The following is a 19,191-nucleotide window of genomic DNA, read 5'->3' on the forward strand; positions in this document are numbered from 1 at the left end:
ATATCGATATGTTTTTGTCAAATTTTTATGATATCTTCAAACATATATTTTATTCAAAAATAAAAACATCATCGCTTTCTCAAAATCACATAAAACCATATTATAACATCGACTGAGATAAAGAATAAAATGAAATATTAAAATCATGATGTATCTCGCTGCATTGCGCGAGTACGCTTCTAGTTGTTTATTGATGCATATTACTTAAAATTCAAGTACAACTTATTAAAACTCTATTTTTAAATTCATGTAACTAACTACAGATAGACATAATCAAATATAAGATAAACATTCATTTTAAATATATAAAATATAATATATAATTAAGATAATCTTTGAGTTCTAATAGAATGTTTAATTATGATCTTTATAAAAAATTACATTATTAAACCAAAAATAAATTACTTTCTTATTAAATCTAAATGAAATTATAATAAAAGTTGAATTAAATAAGTTATACCAGAAAACGAAAACTATTAAATAGTTAATTTGATACTAATATCAATTTATTTATTTTTCAAATTTTTATACTATCTTCAAATTTATATTTCATTCAAAAATAAAAACATTACCGCTTTCCCAAAACCACATAAAATCGTATTATATCGATAAAGACAAATAATAAAAACTAAACATTAGAATGAAGATTTATCTTGCTGCATTGCGCGAGCATCCTTCTAATTTTCTAATAAAAAATTTGTATTAATTTTGGAAACCTTAATTATTAGGTATAATTATTATTATATGTTGTAGGAAATAAGGGTGGGAAGACTAATCTCATACTATTTCAAAAATACATTTTTAACCTTATAATATAAATCTTTCTAAAAATAACCACCTCTTATCATCTATGCATTGGCAAATGCATAGAGGGACCAATTTGCAAAAAAAAAAAAAAAAAGATCTAAAGCTTGAATTGACAGCACCCTAACCGAGGACCCTTGACTAAGACCACACCCTTACGCACCGGCCGGTGTTCAACGTGTAAGGGCCCCACCGGCAATAATTTTTTTTCCTTTTTATTCCTCCTTCCTTCCTACATTATATATAGATATCTGGTTTATCTCAAAATTTATCGATATATACGTATCAATCCAGTGTTTACAAAAAAAATTATCTTCTACAAATTCTCAAGGATCAATGTCTGTGATTGAGAAAAATTAAGTACGTGTTTTTTTGGAGGTTCGTGACAGTTAGTCAACGACGTGGTAGATTATATTCCAGAAATGCAAAAAGTTGTTGTATTGCTGCCGATACACTCAACATTTCCAGGTTTGATCCATTATTTAGCTAGAAAATTAAATTTACCTGATTTTCAAAATCGCTTTAAGTTAACTTATAAATCTCTATCATATGGTTCGATTGTCGTGTTATTTGACACAGATGATACGAGACATTTTTTAGCTATTAGTATGGATATCTTGTTACAAGCCCTAAGATTGTATGTTTGCAATCGTAGTGTTGAAATTGATCAATCGAACTCAAACCAAGATATTGTTCCAGCCACTGTGTATGGGGCCGAGCACCCTCAATATATACTTCCACTTGTCTCATATGTGTCAAACCAATGTGAGTCGGATTTCAGCCAAAACATACTTCCACTCCTTCCATTCCAAACTTTCCAAAGTGGTGAGACAACTTCTAGCACTCCATATCATTCGTACCAAACTCAGTATCAACCGTTTCAAACCTAACTTGAAACATACCAATCTCAGTATCACCCGTTTCATAGCCAGGGGACGTATGAAACTCCATATCAGCCGTACAACACTCATATAAGTCATAGAAAATCGTCTGACGTACCAATACCAAGATCCACCATTTGATTATGGCATTTGTATTTCTGAAATTTCTGCCGAAGAATATGAAGCCAAATTAGATGACACTGAAAATGCATCAGAGAAATATAAGGTTGATTTTGATCCTTATTATAGGGTTGTCTCGGGAGATTGTTTGTATCATCCCAATACAAATGAATATATGGGGTTACAATCAAATAGTAGTGATAGCGAATCGGATATGGAAGATAAAGAACTTGCGGAGGAGGAAGATAAATAAGGTCTTGGTAATTTATTTTGGGGCATGTCCTCCCTTACTACCAACGTCAGTCCCTATTGTGAAGCCCAAAAAATCAGCCCCTAAATATCAACGTTCTAAACGATTGAAAGTTGGGTAAAATTTTCAAGAGTAAAGAAGACTTGAAACTAGCCCTAGGACTGAAATGTCTTGAAGAAGGTTACCAGATGAAAACCATCCGCTCCACGCGATCTAGATTCAAATGAATATGTATATTAGAAAAGTGTGAATGGCGAATAAGAGCAACCGTAATTAACGGTACGACGTTGTATCAGGTTCGTACATTTAAGGACTTACACACATGTTCACAAACGCAAGTGTATCCCAATCACCGTCAAGCAAACAAGAATGTGTTAGGTCATATACTGACAGATGCAATGAATGACACAAATAGAGTATACAAGAGCCATGACATCATCGTCAATATGAATAACAACTATAAAATCTTAGTTAGCTATATGCAAGCTTGACGTGCGAAGTGTTATGTCATTCTTCTCCTAAGAGGTGACCCGGCGGAATCATTTTCCTTACTTCTAGAGTTGATATATTGCAGCAGAGTTGTAGTTGTAAACAATGGCAATTGTATGGTTTACCATGTGGTCATATGATAGCAGTTAGCAAGAGGACTGAAATGACATAAACGAATTTTTGGGCGACAAAATACTACACAACGCAAATTTATCGAGCTACATACTTGAAGGTACTAAATCCTATTAATCCTCCTGCATGGGAATATCCCGCTGAATATATGACCGTGAAACCACCTCTTGTGGATAAAAAATGAGGACATTGACAAAGTACCCGTGAACCCATTCCTTCCTAAGGAGAGACCGTATATGAGAAACAATGTAGTAGATGCGGTCAGAAGGGACATAATCGTCACGATTGTCCAAGTACATTACCAACAGATGAAGAGATTATGGGAGCAGCTAGAAGGGCATCCGGTAGCAAGAAAAAATCATCTGTGCAAAAATTTGATTTAAATAAACCTAGTAGGTGACAACTCAATATTGAGGTGACAACTAAATAATGAGGTGACAAATTTTTATTAGGTATTTTATGATCATGTTGTTTTTTTAGTTTTGTATAGTCATCAGAGACTATATGGTTCGTTTATTGACCGATAAATCCAGTGGAAACCAAAAGCAAATACATAGGTGTACTGCATCAATGTCTGTTATTGTTCTTAATTTTTGTTGCTCAAAAACTTGGGTAAGATCACTCCTGCATACCAGACGATTTTCATTAAGGTGTAAAACCCGAGATCTAAAGGACGGCTCTGTTATCTCCGGTAACGAAAGATTGTTCGGGCCAAATTTTATACCAGTTCCAAGACAAAATTCTTCTCGCCTGAAACATAAAAGACTTCATCCGACATTAAAATACAATGTCTCTTTACAGTCTTGCTCTAGTGGTGGCACCTGCATTTATAAACATCAAATGCACGAGCATCAGATCTTGACGTGTTGACCGAATATCGAGTCAATGACCGAAACAAATATTTCTAAACATTTCTAGTATGTTTCCCGACCTCCGCAATGCCCTCAAAATTGTATTTGAAATTTAATACTTGATTTTATGTTAACAAATGTTTCATAATAATCACTCTGATGGATATAATATAAAGGTGTTACAAAAATATTATTAAAAATACATTGTAAAATGAGATTATATTAAAATTAATATAAGTAATATATTGTAAAAATAAGATTATATAAAAAATACATTGTAAAAATGAGATCATATAAAAAATACATTGTAAACTTACTATGATGTCAACAATTAAATTTCGGCAATGAAGATTGTATTAAGGTAATGGAGATTGTATTATGGCAATGGAGATTGTATTAAGAATTCGCGTGGCGGAAGATCCTGAATTTGAGACTTTCTACACCAAAAAAATTCTCTTAAACGAAGGTATTCGTGCTTGGATGGCGGCTCAAGATCAGCCTCATGAAAGCCTCGAGTTTTAGCAAAAGCAGCTCTATTGGGCCGTATCGATTGGTTGTAAAAATTCCTCCCCAAGCCGTGCTTGCCCTCGGCAAAACTAGGATAAAGTTGAGCCAAAAGATCCCGAAAGTGAATCGTATTCCATGAATATGATATCATGGGGAAGAGGACCGAAACATGCCACGGAAAAATCTTTGGACTGTTGGAGATGGAGTAACTTACGTGGTCTGTACAAGTCTTTTTGTTTCACTAATTACTACTATTCCAAATAGGTCATGGTACGACATTATTTGGACTACAAAAACACACCAGATTATAGAGCAAGATTTGATAAGTAATAGTCAACCATCAAATGAAGTAGCATCTAACCACCCGTCCGTTTCCATTAACTACAAAACCCCAACAAAATTGGGTCCAGGAATCTAAGAAAAATAGTGAGAATTCTTGATCTCTCTCAATATCTCTTTCAATTCTAAAATTCAGAACTTGAATTCATGTCATTATGTAGAATCTATATTGAATCACCATTTAACGGGACTACCGGCAGTCTGTTCAGGGTTCCAAACTCAATGATGGCAACTAAACACGTAACTTGGGGGGGGGGGGGTGATTTAGTAGCAGTGGGTGGCAAGGTAGCTTTATTCCCTATTCCATGGGTGGATATATAATAATCAAAATCTGCCGAAAGAAGAGTTCGACCCAATGCTTTATTTCTGTCCTAGTTGATCCTGATTCGACAGTAGAAGTATATTGATTTTTCCCCAATAACCGAATACTTTTGTCTGTAAATACTGCATACCTGATTCCATCCATAAATCGATGGAGATTAAAGTGTTGGTAATATGAAATTTGAATTATTTATATAGTGGTGTTGAGAAGGAAAAAGACAAAATTGAATAGTGTTATGTATTGAAAAAGAACACAACTGAGAAAATAAAAAGTAAAAAACCAGTCCATGGTGGGGCCCTTACATACCGTGCACCGACCAGCGCATAAGGGTGTGATCTTGATCGAGGGTCCTCGGTCAGGGTGCTATAAAATCAAGCTTTAGATTTTTTTTTAACAAATTGGTCCCTCAATATACGAAACGAAAGATGCGTAGAGAATAAGGAATGGTTATTTTAAAAAGAATTATGGTTTAAAATTAAAAAAATATTTTTGAAGCATTGAGAGGTTAGTCTCGTCAGTATCCCAATAAGGTGGCATCAAAGCTTCCGTTAAAATCCGTCACGTGTTGTGCGACTTTCTCTAACAAAAACACGCCCGCCCACAGCTCATGATTGCTGACCAATATTATAATCTAATATTCCCACTTTGCCACGTGTACCGTTCTAACTTACTCGTGCCTTCCACGTGCTTGACCAAAGCTAACCCATTTTGATTTTTCAAACTCCTTGTCCCCAAAGCTAACCCTCCCCTCCCCACTTTCAACCCAAATAGGTTGGTGAAATGTCTAAAATGACCCCACCACCACCATTTATGCAACATTTACTATATAAACCTCAAAATGCCTCTTGATTCTTATAGAATTAAGTCGCCCAATCAAAATCAATGGCAGCCGTTATATTAATCCGCACGTCGATCCTACCGTCGGCTCTAGGTGCACCTGCGAAGATGATCAAGCCGAGGGCGATCAAGTTTACGTGCATGTCGGCTGGTTTTGGTCCAAGAAAGGATCAATTGATCGGAGATGTAGAGAGGAAGTCAGTGGCTGTAACTAAAGTAGCTGCCATCAGCATGGTGGCAGCTACTGCGCCACCGCAAACAAGGGAAAAGGTAGACTTGGCTACCCTCATGGTGTTGGTACGAACTACGATTCTACGTAAGTTAAAGGTGGTTAAGAGACGTAGACCATGGAGTTCAGTCATCCAATCACTAGTTGAGAAGGTTATAATGGACTCTCGGTTTTTTGCCATGATTGGAGTAGCAGGAACCTTGCTTGGCTCAGTATTATGCTTCCTTGAGGTATATATGATTGGTTGTGTTCCATAAACATGACTAGTTTATCAGTTAATTAAATCATCCAACAATTAACTTATGCTATTACTTAGCTACAAATAGTCTTTTCTTCTCATCAAAATACTAAAAACATCTCATGTTCGTTATTTGTAGGGTGTTTTTTTGGTTTTGGAATCATATCTTCAGTATTTTTATGCCCTTTCTCGCCATTCGGATCACAGCCATATCATGCACCTACTCATTGAAGCGTTAGGTATGTCTCTCTAATTAACGTCCATTATTTTCAGCTACATTAATAACATTGAAACTTAAAAGTTAGTTATATGAATGAATGTGTATATATGTACCTTTTCGTGCACAGATATGTTCTTGGTCGGAACTGCGATGCTTACATTTGGTATAGGATTGCATTTTATGTTCATCGGATCACGAGCTACAAAGGGCAATGGATCACCACTTCCATCGTCAAATCTTTTCGGGCTTTTCTATCTCAAGGTGCGTCTCTTAAACCAAATTATTCTTGTTTTCTCTGCAACAAACTTGAGTTTATACCACGTCATTATAATTAAATCATTGAAGCCAAAGTTGTCTAATTAAGTCTGCTAAGAGACTGTTTTATTGGATTTAAGTTTATAGGACCAAACACTTGTATCTTTTTATGCTAAAGTGTTTTAATAAGTTAATTTATAGAATGTTTGTGGGTATTTTAACAAGTCTTTTTAGGACACATTTGAAATAAAATGTTCTGTTAACTTTTTAATATGATATCATTTGAAGAGTTTTACAAAAATAATTGTTTATAAAATGTTGTGTTTATAGGTTACTTCCTAAAAAATATCTTATAAAAAAACTAACACGATACTTTATTTCAAAAGTGTCCTAAAAAATGACATGTAAACTTAGTGTAACACTTTTACATAAGACATAGAATTGTTTGGTCAAATAAATTTAAATATTATAAAACAATCTATTATGATACCTAAACATTTTCTGTATTTTATAAACCTGATTTTGTTGTAGTGTCTAGACATGCATGTTTAAGTAGTTAGAATACGAGCAATTATGTCTGCTAAATTACTAATGGTTTAAGCAAATGTCGATGTCACAGGAGTTTCCAACGTGGGCCGGAATGAAATCCATCTCAGAAGCAAAGTCAAAAATCGGGCATGCCTTAATGTTGTTGCTTCAAGTCGGGATCTTGGAAAAGTTCAAGAGCGTACCCTTGGTTACGGGATTAGATCTTGCTTGTTTTGCTGCATCAGTATTTGTTTCTTCTGCTGGTTTATTCATTCTTTCAAAACTTTCTATGGGTACTAAAACATAAATTAATTAGATGTCCAATAATTCTTTTATTTCTTATAGAGATGTAGTCTTTTTTATTATTTAAGGTTGTATTTTGTTAGTTTAAGAACAAATAATTCTTTTATATGTATGCATATAATCACAAATGAATAATTGTGAATATGTTGTTAAAGACAATGAATAAATCTCATTCTTTTGCAAATACTTCAACGTTGAATTATTATTTTGCATTTTAAATCAGGGGCGGATGCAATGGTGAAAAGGAGGGGGGAAGGGACTCCAGTTAAAAACTCAAAAAAGATTCATAGGTTAAAATTTAGGTTTACATGATTTACTTTTCACTTTCCCACATTACATTTTCCATGGGCCCTCAACCCCAATCGAAACCGTTACTCTAACAAAAAAAAATATGTTAAAAGCAATCAAAAAAACCAAAAAAGTTATTCGAAATCGACAAAAACACTAAAAAATCCCTCGAAATCAACTAAAAAACTTTAAAATTCCATCGAAAACGTTGTAATTAGGTTAAAAACACATCGGATGATTTTGCGGATCTTTAGCCTACCTTAAAGGTGACCCCACCGAACAAAAATCTTGGATCCGCCACTGTTTTAAATTGAAACAATTTATAAAAGAGTAAATTAGAAATTTCATCCCGTGGTTATTGAAAATTTTGGATTAAATCCCGGTGATGAAATAATTACATATATGGTCACCATGGTTTCACTTTTGTTTTGGATTGGCTTCCTTACCTAACTCCACTAACAGATGCTCAGTTAAGTCAAGGGTAATATTGTCTTTCAATAATCTTCTTTTATTTTATTTATTAGTTACTTATTATATTTATATATAATAAAACTGTAACATATACTAATCATCCGTGTCCTGTCCATCAGCAAACCAAGATCAAACAAAGACCACCACATTATAACTACGTATTAGCAAAACCAAGACCAACATAAATTGAATCTGTGTGAGACTTCATCACAATTTATCGCACAAATGGGGCACCACAAACTCCATTGATATTAAGTAGCAGTAAAAAATTTGTATCTATTTTTTATGATATTATGCATGGATCAGATATATCATGGCGAATTCTTCAGAAAATTTTGTCTTCCACAATGGAATCTGATAAGTGAGATTTTGAGTAAGTGTTTCCATAATTGAAATAATGAGTCACCATTGATATCGACACATCTGACAAGTGTTTGGGAGTTCCTTTTGCAATCCGTTTCCTTCTTCTTGTTGTTGCATATCTCGTTTGTATGATACTAAATTCAAACACATCTGAAAATCTAAGTACAAAATAAATTAGACCATTGAAAATTAATAAGAAAATAACCCAAACAAAAAATTTGTAACGTGAAACTTAAAGAGACAATTGAAAATTAATAACGTATTAACTATTTTGATTTGATAAATGATTATGTATATATTTAAAAAAAAATATAAACATATGAAGTGTGGTATGGTTTGAACCAAAGTTTGATGATTCAAAACAACAAACTATACCGTAAAATGAGGTTTGAGAAAAATGCAAACTGCAAACCGCACTATTAAAGTTTTAAACTGTTTTGTGGTGTGGACAATTTATGCAGTTTGACATTTGAAGACCCCGAAGTTCAATAATTAATTTCAGAAAGAAATAGCCTTTTTAAAAGCCTAGAGGCTAAAATAATATCTTGAAAGTTTGAGGCCATCACTGAACCGGCCCGACCCGGCCCGGCCCGGCCCGGCCCGAGACCATCGGAGGACCGGAGCCAGGACCGGTTATGGGACCACCGGTTACATCCGGTTATGGTTTTTGTCGGATTTGTGGGACCGAGACTGGTTATGGACCGACCCGGCCCGGCCCAGCCCAAAATGTTTAAAAAAAATGACTGTTTTAAATATAGCCGTTAACTAACCGTTTTTTACCACTTTTTTTTTTTTTTTTTTTTTGGATTTTTTGGCCTATAAACACTATAAATATGTAACAAGGTTGAAAGGTTTACATACCAAGTTCTCAATTTACAAAAAACACAAAAAACGTTCACAATTCTCTTAATAAAACGAATTTTTAAAGTGTATTTGAGTAACCCGTACGAAAAATTTAATAATGTATTAAAAATATATATCATTAAAAAAATTAAAAATAATAATTTTTTAAGGGTGGGACCGGTATCGGTATAACCAGTTATAAACTAGCCTAACCGATCTTCATCTATTTGACCGGGACCGGTTATAGCTGGTTATGAGAAATCTTGGGACCGATTAGGACCGGCCCGGGACCCATTTTTGGCCATCACTACACATGAGTGATGGATAAACCACTCGATCAAATTGGTCCATCTGAGGGTCCCAAACCTGCCCAAAAAACACAACCCAACACTATCAGCCCACTGGATTCGGCCCAACACTATTGTGGCCTAGTTATTTCCATAACTTCCATGGCATGCGGGTCAAGCCGAACCTAGGATCCGATCCACAACCCAATCATATCATACATTTTTGGACCAATTCGAGAAGTGGGCCGGGGTGGTCTGAGGAAGGCACAGGCGGCTCGGCGCTGTGGCGTCTTGACTAGATCAAGCTACGACACGGCTTGACCATAGTAGTCAGTAGTGCAACCCAAGACACCAAATGCGGCCCTGACCTGATTTTTGACCTCCTACATCATCACTTGTACCCAATGCTAGGAGAGCTGTACACATCTCTTATATTTTGGCACAATCATAACTTCAAGAATTTCTATCATTTTATAAATTATGTAATTATATTTATGTTATAAATCCTATATGATGTGCAAAATCTCAATACCAAGAAAATTGAATTATATATGAAAATGAATATATGACCAAAATTAAATTTTCAAAAAATAAATAGATATAAAGTCTGGAATAAAATAAATTAAAACATCATCAATGAAATCTTGAACAAGAGACTCCAAATTGACAGCAATTGTGTAGTGCAGATCAAGGCCATTTGTGCCCCCACCCAATTTGACCCCTTCAATCTGCAAACTAACTATTAGATAGAATGTTGTTAAATCTATACTTCCCTTATCTACGATCTTAATCTAAACTAACATCATATTGCACCATCAACCAGTATATCTGACACAGAGGTAGAGGGTAGTGTCCAAATATTTCCTCTGCTACATGGACATGTGTAGACACATAAAACAAGTGGTTTGTATTTCATGTATGCTTATGAAGCACATTCTATCAACTAGTACTAATCAAAATCTGAAAATTGAATCCTGAACAAGAAAACCATGAACATACCTTTACTTCCAAGATCGATTATCTGAAGATTCCAAAAATCTACATGGATGCTAAAATATCTCTCATTTCTGTTACAGAGGGAATGCTTTCACTCGGGTACACCTTGGCTGCCAGCTGAGCAAAGCTATCATACTTGTCCAAGAATTCTTTCTGTCAACCATCATATATATGGTTACTATATCTACACATCTTTCATGATAATCATAATTTATTTTATCAAGAACCATCTAAAAAGAAGACATTTTATTTGAAAATGGAATGTTTCTAACAAAATTGGATTCTAATTTGAAAACCACTAGAATGATGTATATATTGATTTGGAAGTTGAAGAATAGTCCATTTAGTTTCATTTGATTCTGGGATCAAGGGGATACCTTGCATTTGTCCCATAGTGTAGGCATCAATTCCTCAGAGGTCATGTTCTTCACCAGTTTCTTATGCATTAAGGTGATGTGCTTATCGACCTGTGTATGAAAATAGTCGCATCATCAAAGTATCTCTAAAGCTGATTGGGAGGAGGAGGTTGCTTTTGTACCTTAACTTACCCCTGATAAACTGGATTTTATCACCTTTCTAAGATCCGCTTTTGACATTCCAACCTGGAATGGTATCTGTAATCATCAAACAAAATTACTATCTGTTCAACATTTGGTAATGTACCAGAACAGGTAGATAAATATCTATATACTGCCTTGAGTAATTTCTAACATGTTACTGTACATCTTAATCTAGAACCTACATATTCTGAGATACTTCTCCATATGATATGGGTGTATACCAGGGTAGCAAACAACCCAACGAGAATCAAGAAATTGACATGGATTTGAATCAAGCATCGGCAGCCATATCACACTTGGAGGAGCTGTTTGGCAATCCGAATTCCGACAAGGGATTCACCTTGCTGCAGTATCTGGCCTAATGCCAATCCTATCTTATGTCCTTTATGTAACAAGGTCTCATATATTATGTGTGTGACTGTAGTATCATGTTAAGAATCTTTTTTGGAGTGAACCACCAGCTTCTCGGCTTCAGAAAATTAGTCTTCAGCAGGCAGCCCTCAGCAAACAGCTTTCAGCGATAAACCTTCAACTGTTGTAGTCTACCATCTAAGGCCTCCGTTGCACATCACCTCGTGGTTCAATAGTATGGTTCCTTCATCCCAACTCCCAACCATGCCTCAAATTGCAACAGTATTTTTGGATAAGACGAGATAAACTTTTTCTGAGAAGGTGCTGAAAACTAAAGTGGTGCTTGATGTGGCAGATTGTACTTCTTTTTGTTATTGGCTGAAATTTATGTACTAGTTGGACAAATCCTTATTCATCAGCCTAGGTTTTTATCTTGTCTATGGGGTTTGTTGCCTATTTCTCCTATTTATATTTATGTCAGAATCATGTCAAATCATGCATTGAAAATGTACAATGTAAGTATTGATGTTGTTGTGTATGAGGAGGAAATTAGTAGGTAGAGGTGCATTTAGCAATAGATTGGGTGCATTTTGCCTACCCCCTTTATATTAGAGGCTTCAAAATTGTAAGAGGCTGCTGATGAATTATGTGAAAATGAATGGAGTTATCTCTATTTCTTGAAATCTTCATTTCCTTTAGAGATTTTTGATCTTTGTGGATTAATTACCTTTTGAGTGTTCCTTTCCCTTTAATCTTGGTGGATTAATTTCCTCTAGATTATAGTTGTGAGTTCCAACCTATCTTGTTTCTGTTTCGGATTATCTGTTTCACCCCAAAACTTCCTGTCCAGATTTATAATTTTCAGTCCTGCACATGACTTCACATCACCATATAACTTCCCAATAACATGTTGAAAAGGCAAGGTGTTAATAGAAAGCTCAAGGTTACGGATAAACACCTTGGATTCAAAAACGTATTACATGTAGTGCAACTGTTTTTGCAATGTTGACAGGGAAACAAAGATGTGGTAAACACGTACAAACAGGGAGTATTTAGGAAAGACATTCTTCATTATTCAAGATCATATACAGCAGGATGGATGAAATGGCAACAAACACCAGTAGTCATACATAACCAGAAAGTCACACTGAAACCAGATTATAAATTCTATACAAAGGTCAGACCTGCTTCACTACACATGATGAGATGCTGGAGAATGTTTGAGGTGGCACTGATTAAGAAGAGGGTGAGGAAACAATCTGTGTAACGGGTTGGTCTTCTATAGGATACACCCTTTGAATGCATTAGTTAGAAGAGGAGACATTTTACCAAGAGGAGGTCGTAAAAAGAGGTAGAAATTAGCCAAAACAGACACCGCAGACGTAACGAAGAGAGATTTGAGCAAGTGGAGTATATGAACAGAGTTGGCCTTACTCTATTTAGGTATTAGAATAACAACGTATAATTGTCAAGCTATGTTACATAAGAAAAGCTGCTAATCAGACTGGGTTTGGTGACCAGCATGAAAGTGTAGGTCAGTGGTTGAACCACCAGGATCAACATAACACTAGCAGTCCCAGAGAGTTTGAAGGCCAAAGGACAAAATCCACCGACCAAAGACAATTTATTACTACGTTGGACGACTAACTTCAGAGATTTTAGAAAGACCACACTTCACCCTTCATTCTCATAGCAGGATTGCCAAGCCATGAGATTAACCCAAGTGCCATCGTTGACAAAATCTCTCTTCCAAGATTAGTTAGTTTGTTATCAAAACGTGATGAAGATTTTATTTTGTCTAAACTAAACATTTGAAAAGCGCAAATAAACAAGTGAAATAAATATTAGAAACTAGATGATAGAATCTATCAGAAATTGCTTCAAGTAGTATATTACACCCTCTAGTCAAGCATATTTTCATAGATTTCGGCTGTCGATATGTATGTATGTACTTATGTATGTTTATAATGAGATTTAACCAAAATAACTATTAAAAGCTATCACTATATTACGAGGTTGTAAAATACAAAATCCGGCCAACAATCCTCTCAATTGTGCTTTTAAGACTACACTTTGGGTAATCCGAGCATCCATCGTCCATACCCTACTTCCGGGTGGGACATAGTCGTTGTGTTTGGTTTACTTTTTGGGTAATGTAGCATTCATCATGCATGTCTGAAATAAAACTGGGACAATTTAATATGTTTTCTCCCTCTTAAACTATTGATAAATTTTCTAGTTACGTAATGCATATCTGTATCTTTTCATAATTACGGAAGCATGGTATGTTAATGGGCCAATGGTAACAAATATATTTTAAGATCTACCCTCATATCAAAATAGAAATGAGTACAACTCTTTAGGATATCGAATAATAAGCAATGCTTTAGCACTGACCTCTTCTGGCGCATTAGTTAACATCAAATCCTCAATTCTTCGAGCAAACTGGAAAAGCCGCTCAAAGTGCTGCAAAGATTGATGAACCAACAACATCAGCATAAATCATGAAAACAAAACTCTAAACAAGCTTACTAAAACCAACATGATAAGACAAGAAACATGATTGAACATAGTGCCAGATAAGAGTTACTTACATAGTATATGACAACGCTGATATGACGTGAACAAGACTGTTCATAAAATTCACTTGCTTGATGATAAAATTTAGCTAAAGGTGGCACAACGTTGGCCATGTCATACAGACTGCATAGAACTGCTTCTTATCAGCATCTAATGCAACCATGATTAAAAAACTGGTATATTACACTAAAGTAATTAGATCATGAAAACTATAGTAACATAATCCCTTGGGATAGAAACTATTGATACCTATTCTGGAATGCAGCATAGTTCTCCAGAAGAAAAATATCCGAGTGTTTTAGGTCTGACTGGGAGATCTTTTCCAGCGTCACAAACATGATCCCGATCTGTCAAATAAGATTCACCATCAATTGAGCTTCAATGGTAATACACACAAGATAGAATACAATTTGTTTGATTTTATCTACTGAACATATTAATATATAGGTTGTCGCCCATGGGCGTGTAGCTCAGTTCAAAGGGGTGAAGTGACTTTGTTCAAATACACAACAGGTTCGAGTTCGAATCTTATGGGAGGCGGGCTTGAACCCTCCACTAGCCTCAGCCGCGGAGTCAGCTCTGAAATGTCTCCCCCAGTGGCGGATCCAGAACATTTGATGACTGGGGGCACACTTTATTAACATAATATATAATAAAATTTACTTACAAAGTACAGTATCAACATAAAAGATAAGCACAAAATACATTTTACATTTATTCATTAAAAATTTTCATCCCCTAAAAGTTGTTCATTACGTCTTCAATGTGACAACAATATTTAACAAAGCTGAACTTAAATTAACAAACTGTAGCAATTAATAATTAACAGTAAACAAATTGATTTTCAACCGACCGTACTTCAATTAAATAAATTTCTAATCAACAAACCCTAACAACCAATAATAAACAAAAAACAAATTGATTTACAACAAGCCTTAAATTAAATTAACATTTTAAATTAATAAATCCTAATGCTTAATAAAACAAAAAAAACCAAAAAATAATTAACAATAAGCAAACAAATAAATAATTACTAACAACTAATAACAGATTAAAAAGAGCTCAAATAACAATCGAGGGAGAGAAAGAGATGGATCTTGGGCAAGTCCACTGGCCAGATGGGGCACTAGGTTGGTAGGGGTGAGGACACCAGTTAGGAAGGGATAGATGGATTTCCTTTTCTTTCTTATCCAACAAAGTTTACTGGGTCACTTCCCCCCTCTAATTATAGCTCTGCCCCTGGCCTCCCAACATGTGGTTCCTAGGGGTGGGTTCTGTGTGGGGTCTCTTGGGGTTGCCGGTAATCAACCTTTTGCTCAAATAGGCAGCTGTTAGACTAGTAAGAAATTCAAGAAAAAAACTTCGCAGATGTGAAGTCAAATTTTGAGTTGACAAATCAGTTGCTGCAAAAAGAGTATCGTCCATCCTTGATCATAATATTAAAAGGATGAAAGTGAAAATGCCCATGCACCACTGTTTAATCGTACGTCAGCATTGTATACACATGGAAAAATGGTTCCACATAGCAGGACTAACACCCCATACTGGAGTATTTAGTGATCCAGATCTGAATGCATATTAAATTAAGATGCATTGCAATTTGTTATATCTCAATTTCATACAACTTAACATGTTTCTACAAGCAAGCAAAACACCCCCCTGCTGGGCGATATATGATTCCAATATACACAAATCCAATATTCTCAAGTAATTGTCACACTGATTGGGCAACCAACAAAATGTATCATAGTAGGTCCAATGATAATTTTCCACAAAAAATTATGTATAAAAAAAGTTCAGTTGACCCACAGAAGGAGGCATCAGTCACTTCTTGAGCAGTGTACAGTTTCACCTGCATACGTGAAATTATGTTTTCTAAGGAAGTTGACAGGACCGGGTGTTTGTTAGAATGCACCTGCTCCGATCTCAAGGAGATGTGGGGTAATTTGTGAGACCTTGAAGGGGCTAGTTAATATTAATTAGTTATCTTCTATTATTATATTAACTAGCCGTCTTCCATTATTATGATATCTACTACTATGCTATTTGAATTCTCGTAGATTCAGTTATCTTCTATTATTATATTAACTAGTCATCTTCCATTATTACGATATCTACTAGTTCGCTATTTGAATTGTCGTAGATTTTGGGAACTTGAGTATTTATGGTCACTAGGGTTAAGGTTTTGGGGGAGGAAATGCTGAGTCTTGGAGTCATGGGAGATCACCTAATTCTCGAATTGTAGGCACTATCCATGTTATTTTCTTCCGTTCATTGATAAATAGCATAAGAGTTCAGTTTGCATTCTTATCAAATTGGTATCAGAGCTGTAACACCCATCATCTTCGTCGTGGGAGTTACCGTTCCCCATCGGAGGTATATTCATCTTGACACTAGGAAAAGTAAAAGAAATCACCAAAGAAGATGAAGATGAAGATGAATAGAGAGAAGGGAAGAAGAATCGGGGAGAGAGAGGGGGTTCATTATAAGAGAAATATTTCAATTAGCATATCATAAGAATGGTATCCTAGTGCTGCACGTAACAGAAAAACAGAACAAGTGGTCCAGCCCACAATTGCCTTTATTTATCAGTAATAGAATGACCTGGAAAACCCTAAAACGACATTACTCGATTTCCCTTATATCAGTCCATCCCTCTTAAGAAAACCTTGTCCTCAAGGTTCACATTTGGGAACCTCTTACCATTGAACTAGGATCTTGGTTGCAACATGATTTCCCCTCTTCTTCGACCCACTTGAACTCTTCCACAGAGACCTCATCTGGAAGTTCTTGCACCACAATCATGTGCAGTTGTTTTTCTTGCATTGATGGCCTGTGAAGAACTTCTCATTGGACCAAAAACACAATTTTTTAGCTCTCTTTTCATTTATCCCAGCATCTGACAACCTTCTAGTTTTGGTCTGAAATGGTTGTGGATTTGAAGCAAGATGACTTGAGTTGACACAAGGGGTGAAGGAAGTACTGTAGGATGAGTCTTGATGGAAATTACAGGTGTAGGGGTTTGGATAAATGGTTGGGCAGAATTCATGGGTTTATTATAGTAGTTTTTCAACGTTCCAGTGACATTCAAGTAGATTCTTAAATCCTGGCAAGAGCATATGCTTCCAGTAATGAATTTAGGACAAAAATTCGCAAGAGAATTCTCATTTCTTCCTTGAGACCACTCAAAAACAACTTAAATAATGTTGCTTTATGTGACACAACATCAAATTGTCAAGGTAATTCTGTAAGGATCCAGATCGAGCAAGTCCCTTGAGGTCTGCCATAGGATCTTCATAAACTCTTTCCCCACTCCTCCCTTTGAGTGCCTCATGTAGTTTTCGCATGTTGGTTCATCAATCACACCCATGTTTCTACGAAATGATTTATACCATTGTAAAGCTCCATCTTCTATATGAATGGAAGCAAGCTTGACTTTAGCATTGTCTAGTGTAGCACTGTCTAGTGTGAAATCCATGTGGAAAAACCATTCACAGCGAAATAGCCAGCCTTCAAGGTCATCACCATCAAACTTGGGAAATCAGATTTTGGTGAATCATGAGGATAGTGTGTACCCATTTCCATAAAGGGTATTGGTTCCTCCAAGTGGTCTGCTTGAATCCACGAGTGGAGCAACTAATGCAGGTGTCTAGTTACCTGATTGGTAAGGAGAAACAAATGGGACAGCTATTGGAGGTGTTTGGTTATCTTATCGCTGAGAAATAACTAGGTCTTTGAATTCCCTCAATTCATTGAGCATTGCATTCTGTTGAGTGGTCATTTTCTCCATCAATTTCTGCTCCTGTTTTTGGCTATATTCGACTAACATGTTTTTCATCATGGTTATAATTGATTCTTCACATTTCTTCACCTCTTGTCCCCTTGGTGGTTTTCATCTTCATAAGCTATCACAGGAACTTCAATTCTCTCTTCGTTTGCAAGTTGATTATGATCACAATACCTTTAGGCTCTCAAAAATGCAGCCATCCTGATCCTTTCGGTCGAACACAGGCATCTCCAGTTTTCGACTTTTAATTGCCAGAAACTGTCCTGCTGATCAGCAATGCTTCTTTTTTTATCTGGTGTTTTCCAATTTGGAATCGAAATTTCCTCCTCTTCTGATTTCGGAGTTGCTTCTCTTTGCCGGCTACTTTCTTCTTGCATCTTAATCAACAATTCTAGTTGCTTCATTACCAATTGAACATCCTCCCTCAAAGATCCAACCTCAGCTTGAACCGTACCAATACTTCCTTCCATTTCGTCAACTCGCGATGCCACAGAATGAGTCATGGTCCAAGGATCGTTGCTCTGATACCACTATTGATGAACACAGGTGAAGAAAAAAACGAAAAACACAAGCACAATTGGATGATTATTACTTTCAAATAGATCCTTACAAAATGATTGCAACTCACTGATTCAAACTACAACACATAAATCTCGCATTCGAGAGGCTTCTCCTACACAATGAAACACAAACATCTCAATGCACACTTGTAATCATATATGATCTCGGAACTTCTCACAAATTGACCACATTCTCGTTTGAAACCCAACCCTATATGTGTGTGTGTATATATATATGTAAATACAACACTGTCGGAGCATCATATAGAACATGAACAAACTGTTACCAATGGACCAATGTGTGACCTCCAAACGAGATTTGTGAATGCATCAATAACGTAATTTCAAGAACGGACATGAACAAGCTAATAGAATGGGTACATGGGAATGTACTCAAATGCATCAATAGCGTACTAGCGAAGCAAGGTATTTTTTTGAACAGGTGCACCTTTAAGGGGATCGGAGGTCCACAAACTCACGGTATGACCTGAGGGAAAGTCAACGTGGTTTGACCAGGGAAAAGTAAATTATTTGGGGAATAAAATAAATTCTCATATGGAATCGACCTTGATCTTTAAATAAATATATGTTTCCTTGAAAATGAGATAATAACGATGATTTTTAAGATGAAATGGCATCGAGAAAGAAAAATAAATCCTGAAAAAAATAATAAAATCAAAACGGGAGAGAAATTAACAAAAAAATGCCTTGGCATAGTGGTAGTAAAGCCTATAATTATACTAATGTTGTGAGTTCAATCCTTCTAACTATATTTTTGCTGTTAATATTTTCAGAAACAG

At 35.7% G+C, this 19,191-nt stretch overlaps 2 protein-coding genes across 2 annotated transcripts in view; one reads left to right on the forward strand and one right to left on the reverse strand.

Annotated features, from left to right (window-relative positions):
• Window positions 1-5,559: 5,559 nt before the first annotated feature.
• On the forward strand, window positions 5,560-7,393 carry LOC112510547. The gene is made up of 4 exons (XM_025116008.1): window positions 5,560-5,991; window positions 6,139-6,238; window positions 6,347-6,480; window positions 7,094-7,393. Exons 1-4 carry the CDS (start codon window positions 5,578-5,580, stop codon window positions 7,307-7,309), a joined length of 864 nt encoding a protein of 287 aa, XP_024971776.1. The 5' UTR covers window positions 5,560-5,577; the 3' UTR covers window positions 7,310-7,393.
• A 2,786-nt stretch (window positions 7,394-10,179) lies between these two features.
• LOC112509498 (exocyst complex component SEC3A-like) overlaps window positions 10,180-19,191 on the reverse strand; it is a 60,580-nt gene continuing 51,568 nt past the window's right edge. Inside the window, exons 20-26 of the mRNA XM_025114481.1 lie at window positions 14,294-14,391; window positions 14,059-14,167; window positions 13,862-13,930; window positions 11,102-11,167; window positions 10,931-11,020; window positions 10,557-10,706; window positions 10,180-10,285 (exon numbers count right to left, since the gene is read on the reverse strand). Of these exons, the coding sequence (XP_024970249.1) occupies window positions 10,596-10,706; window positions 10,931-11,020; window positions 11,102-11,167; window positions 13,862-13,930; window positions 14,059-14,167; window positions 14,294-14,391 (543 nt within the window). The 3' untranslated portion in view covers window positions 10,180-10,285; window positions 10,557-10,595. The remainder of the gene's footprint in view (window positions 10,286-10,556; window positions 10,707-10,930; window positions 11,021-11,101; window positions 11,168-13,861; window positions 13,931-14,058; window positions 14,168-14,293; window positions 14,392-19,191) is intronic.

Source organism: Cynara cardunculus (genome assembly GCF_001531365.2).
Source record: "Cynara cardunculus var. scolymus isolate 2C chromosome LG 3, CcrdV1, whole genome shotgun sequence".
Taxonomy (NCBI): domain Eukaryota; kingdom Viridiplantae; phylum Streptophyta; class Magnoliopsida; order Asterales; family Asteraceae; genus Cynara; species Cynara cardunculus.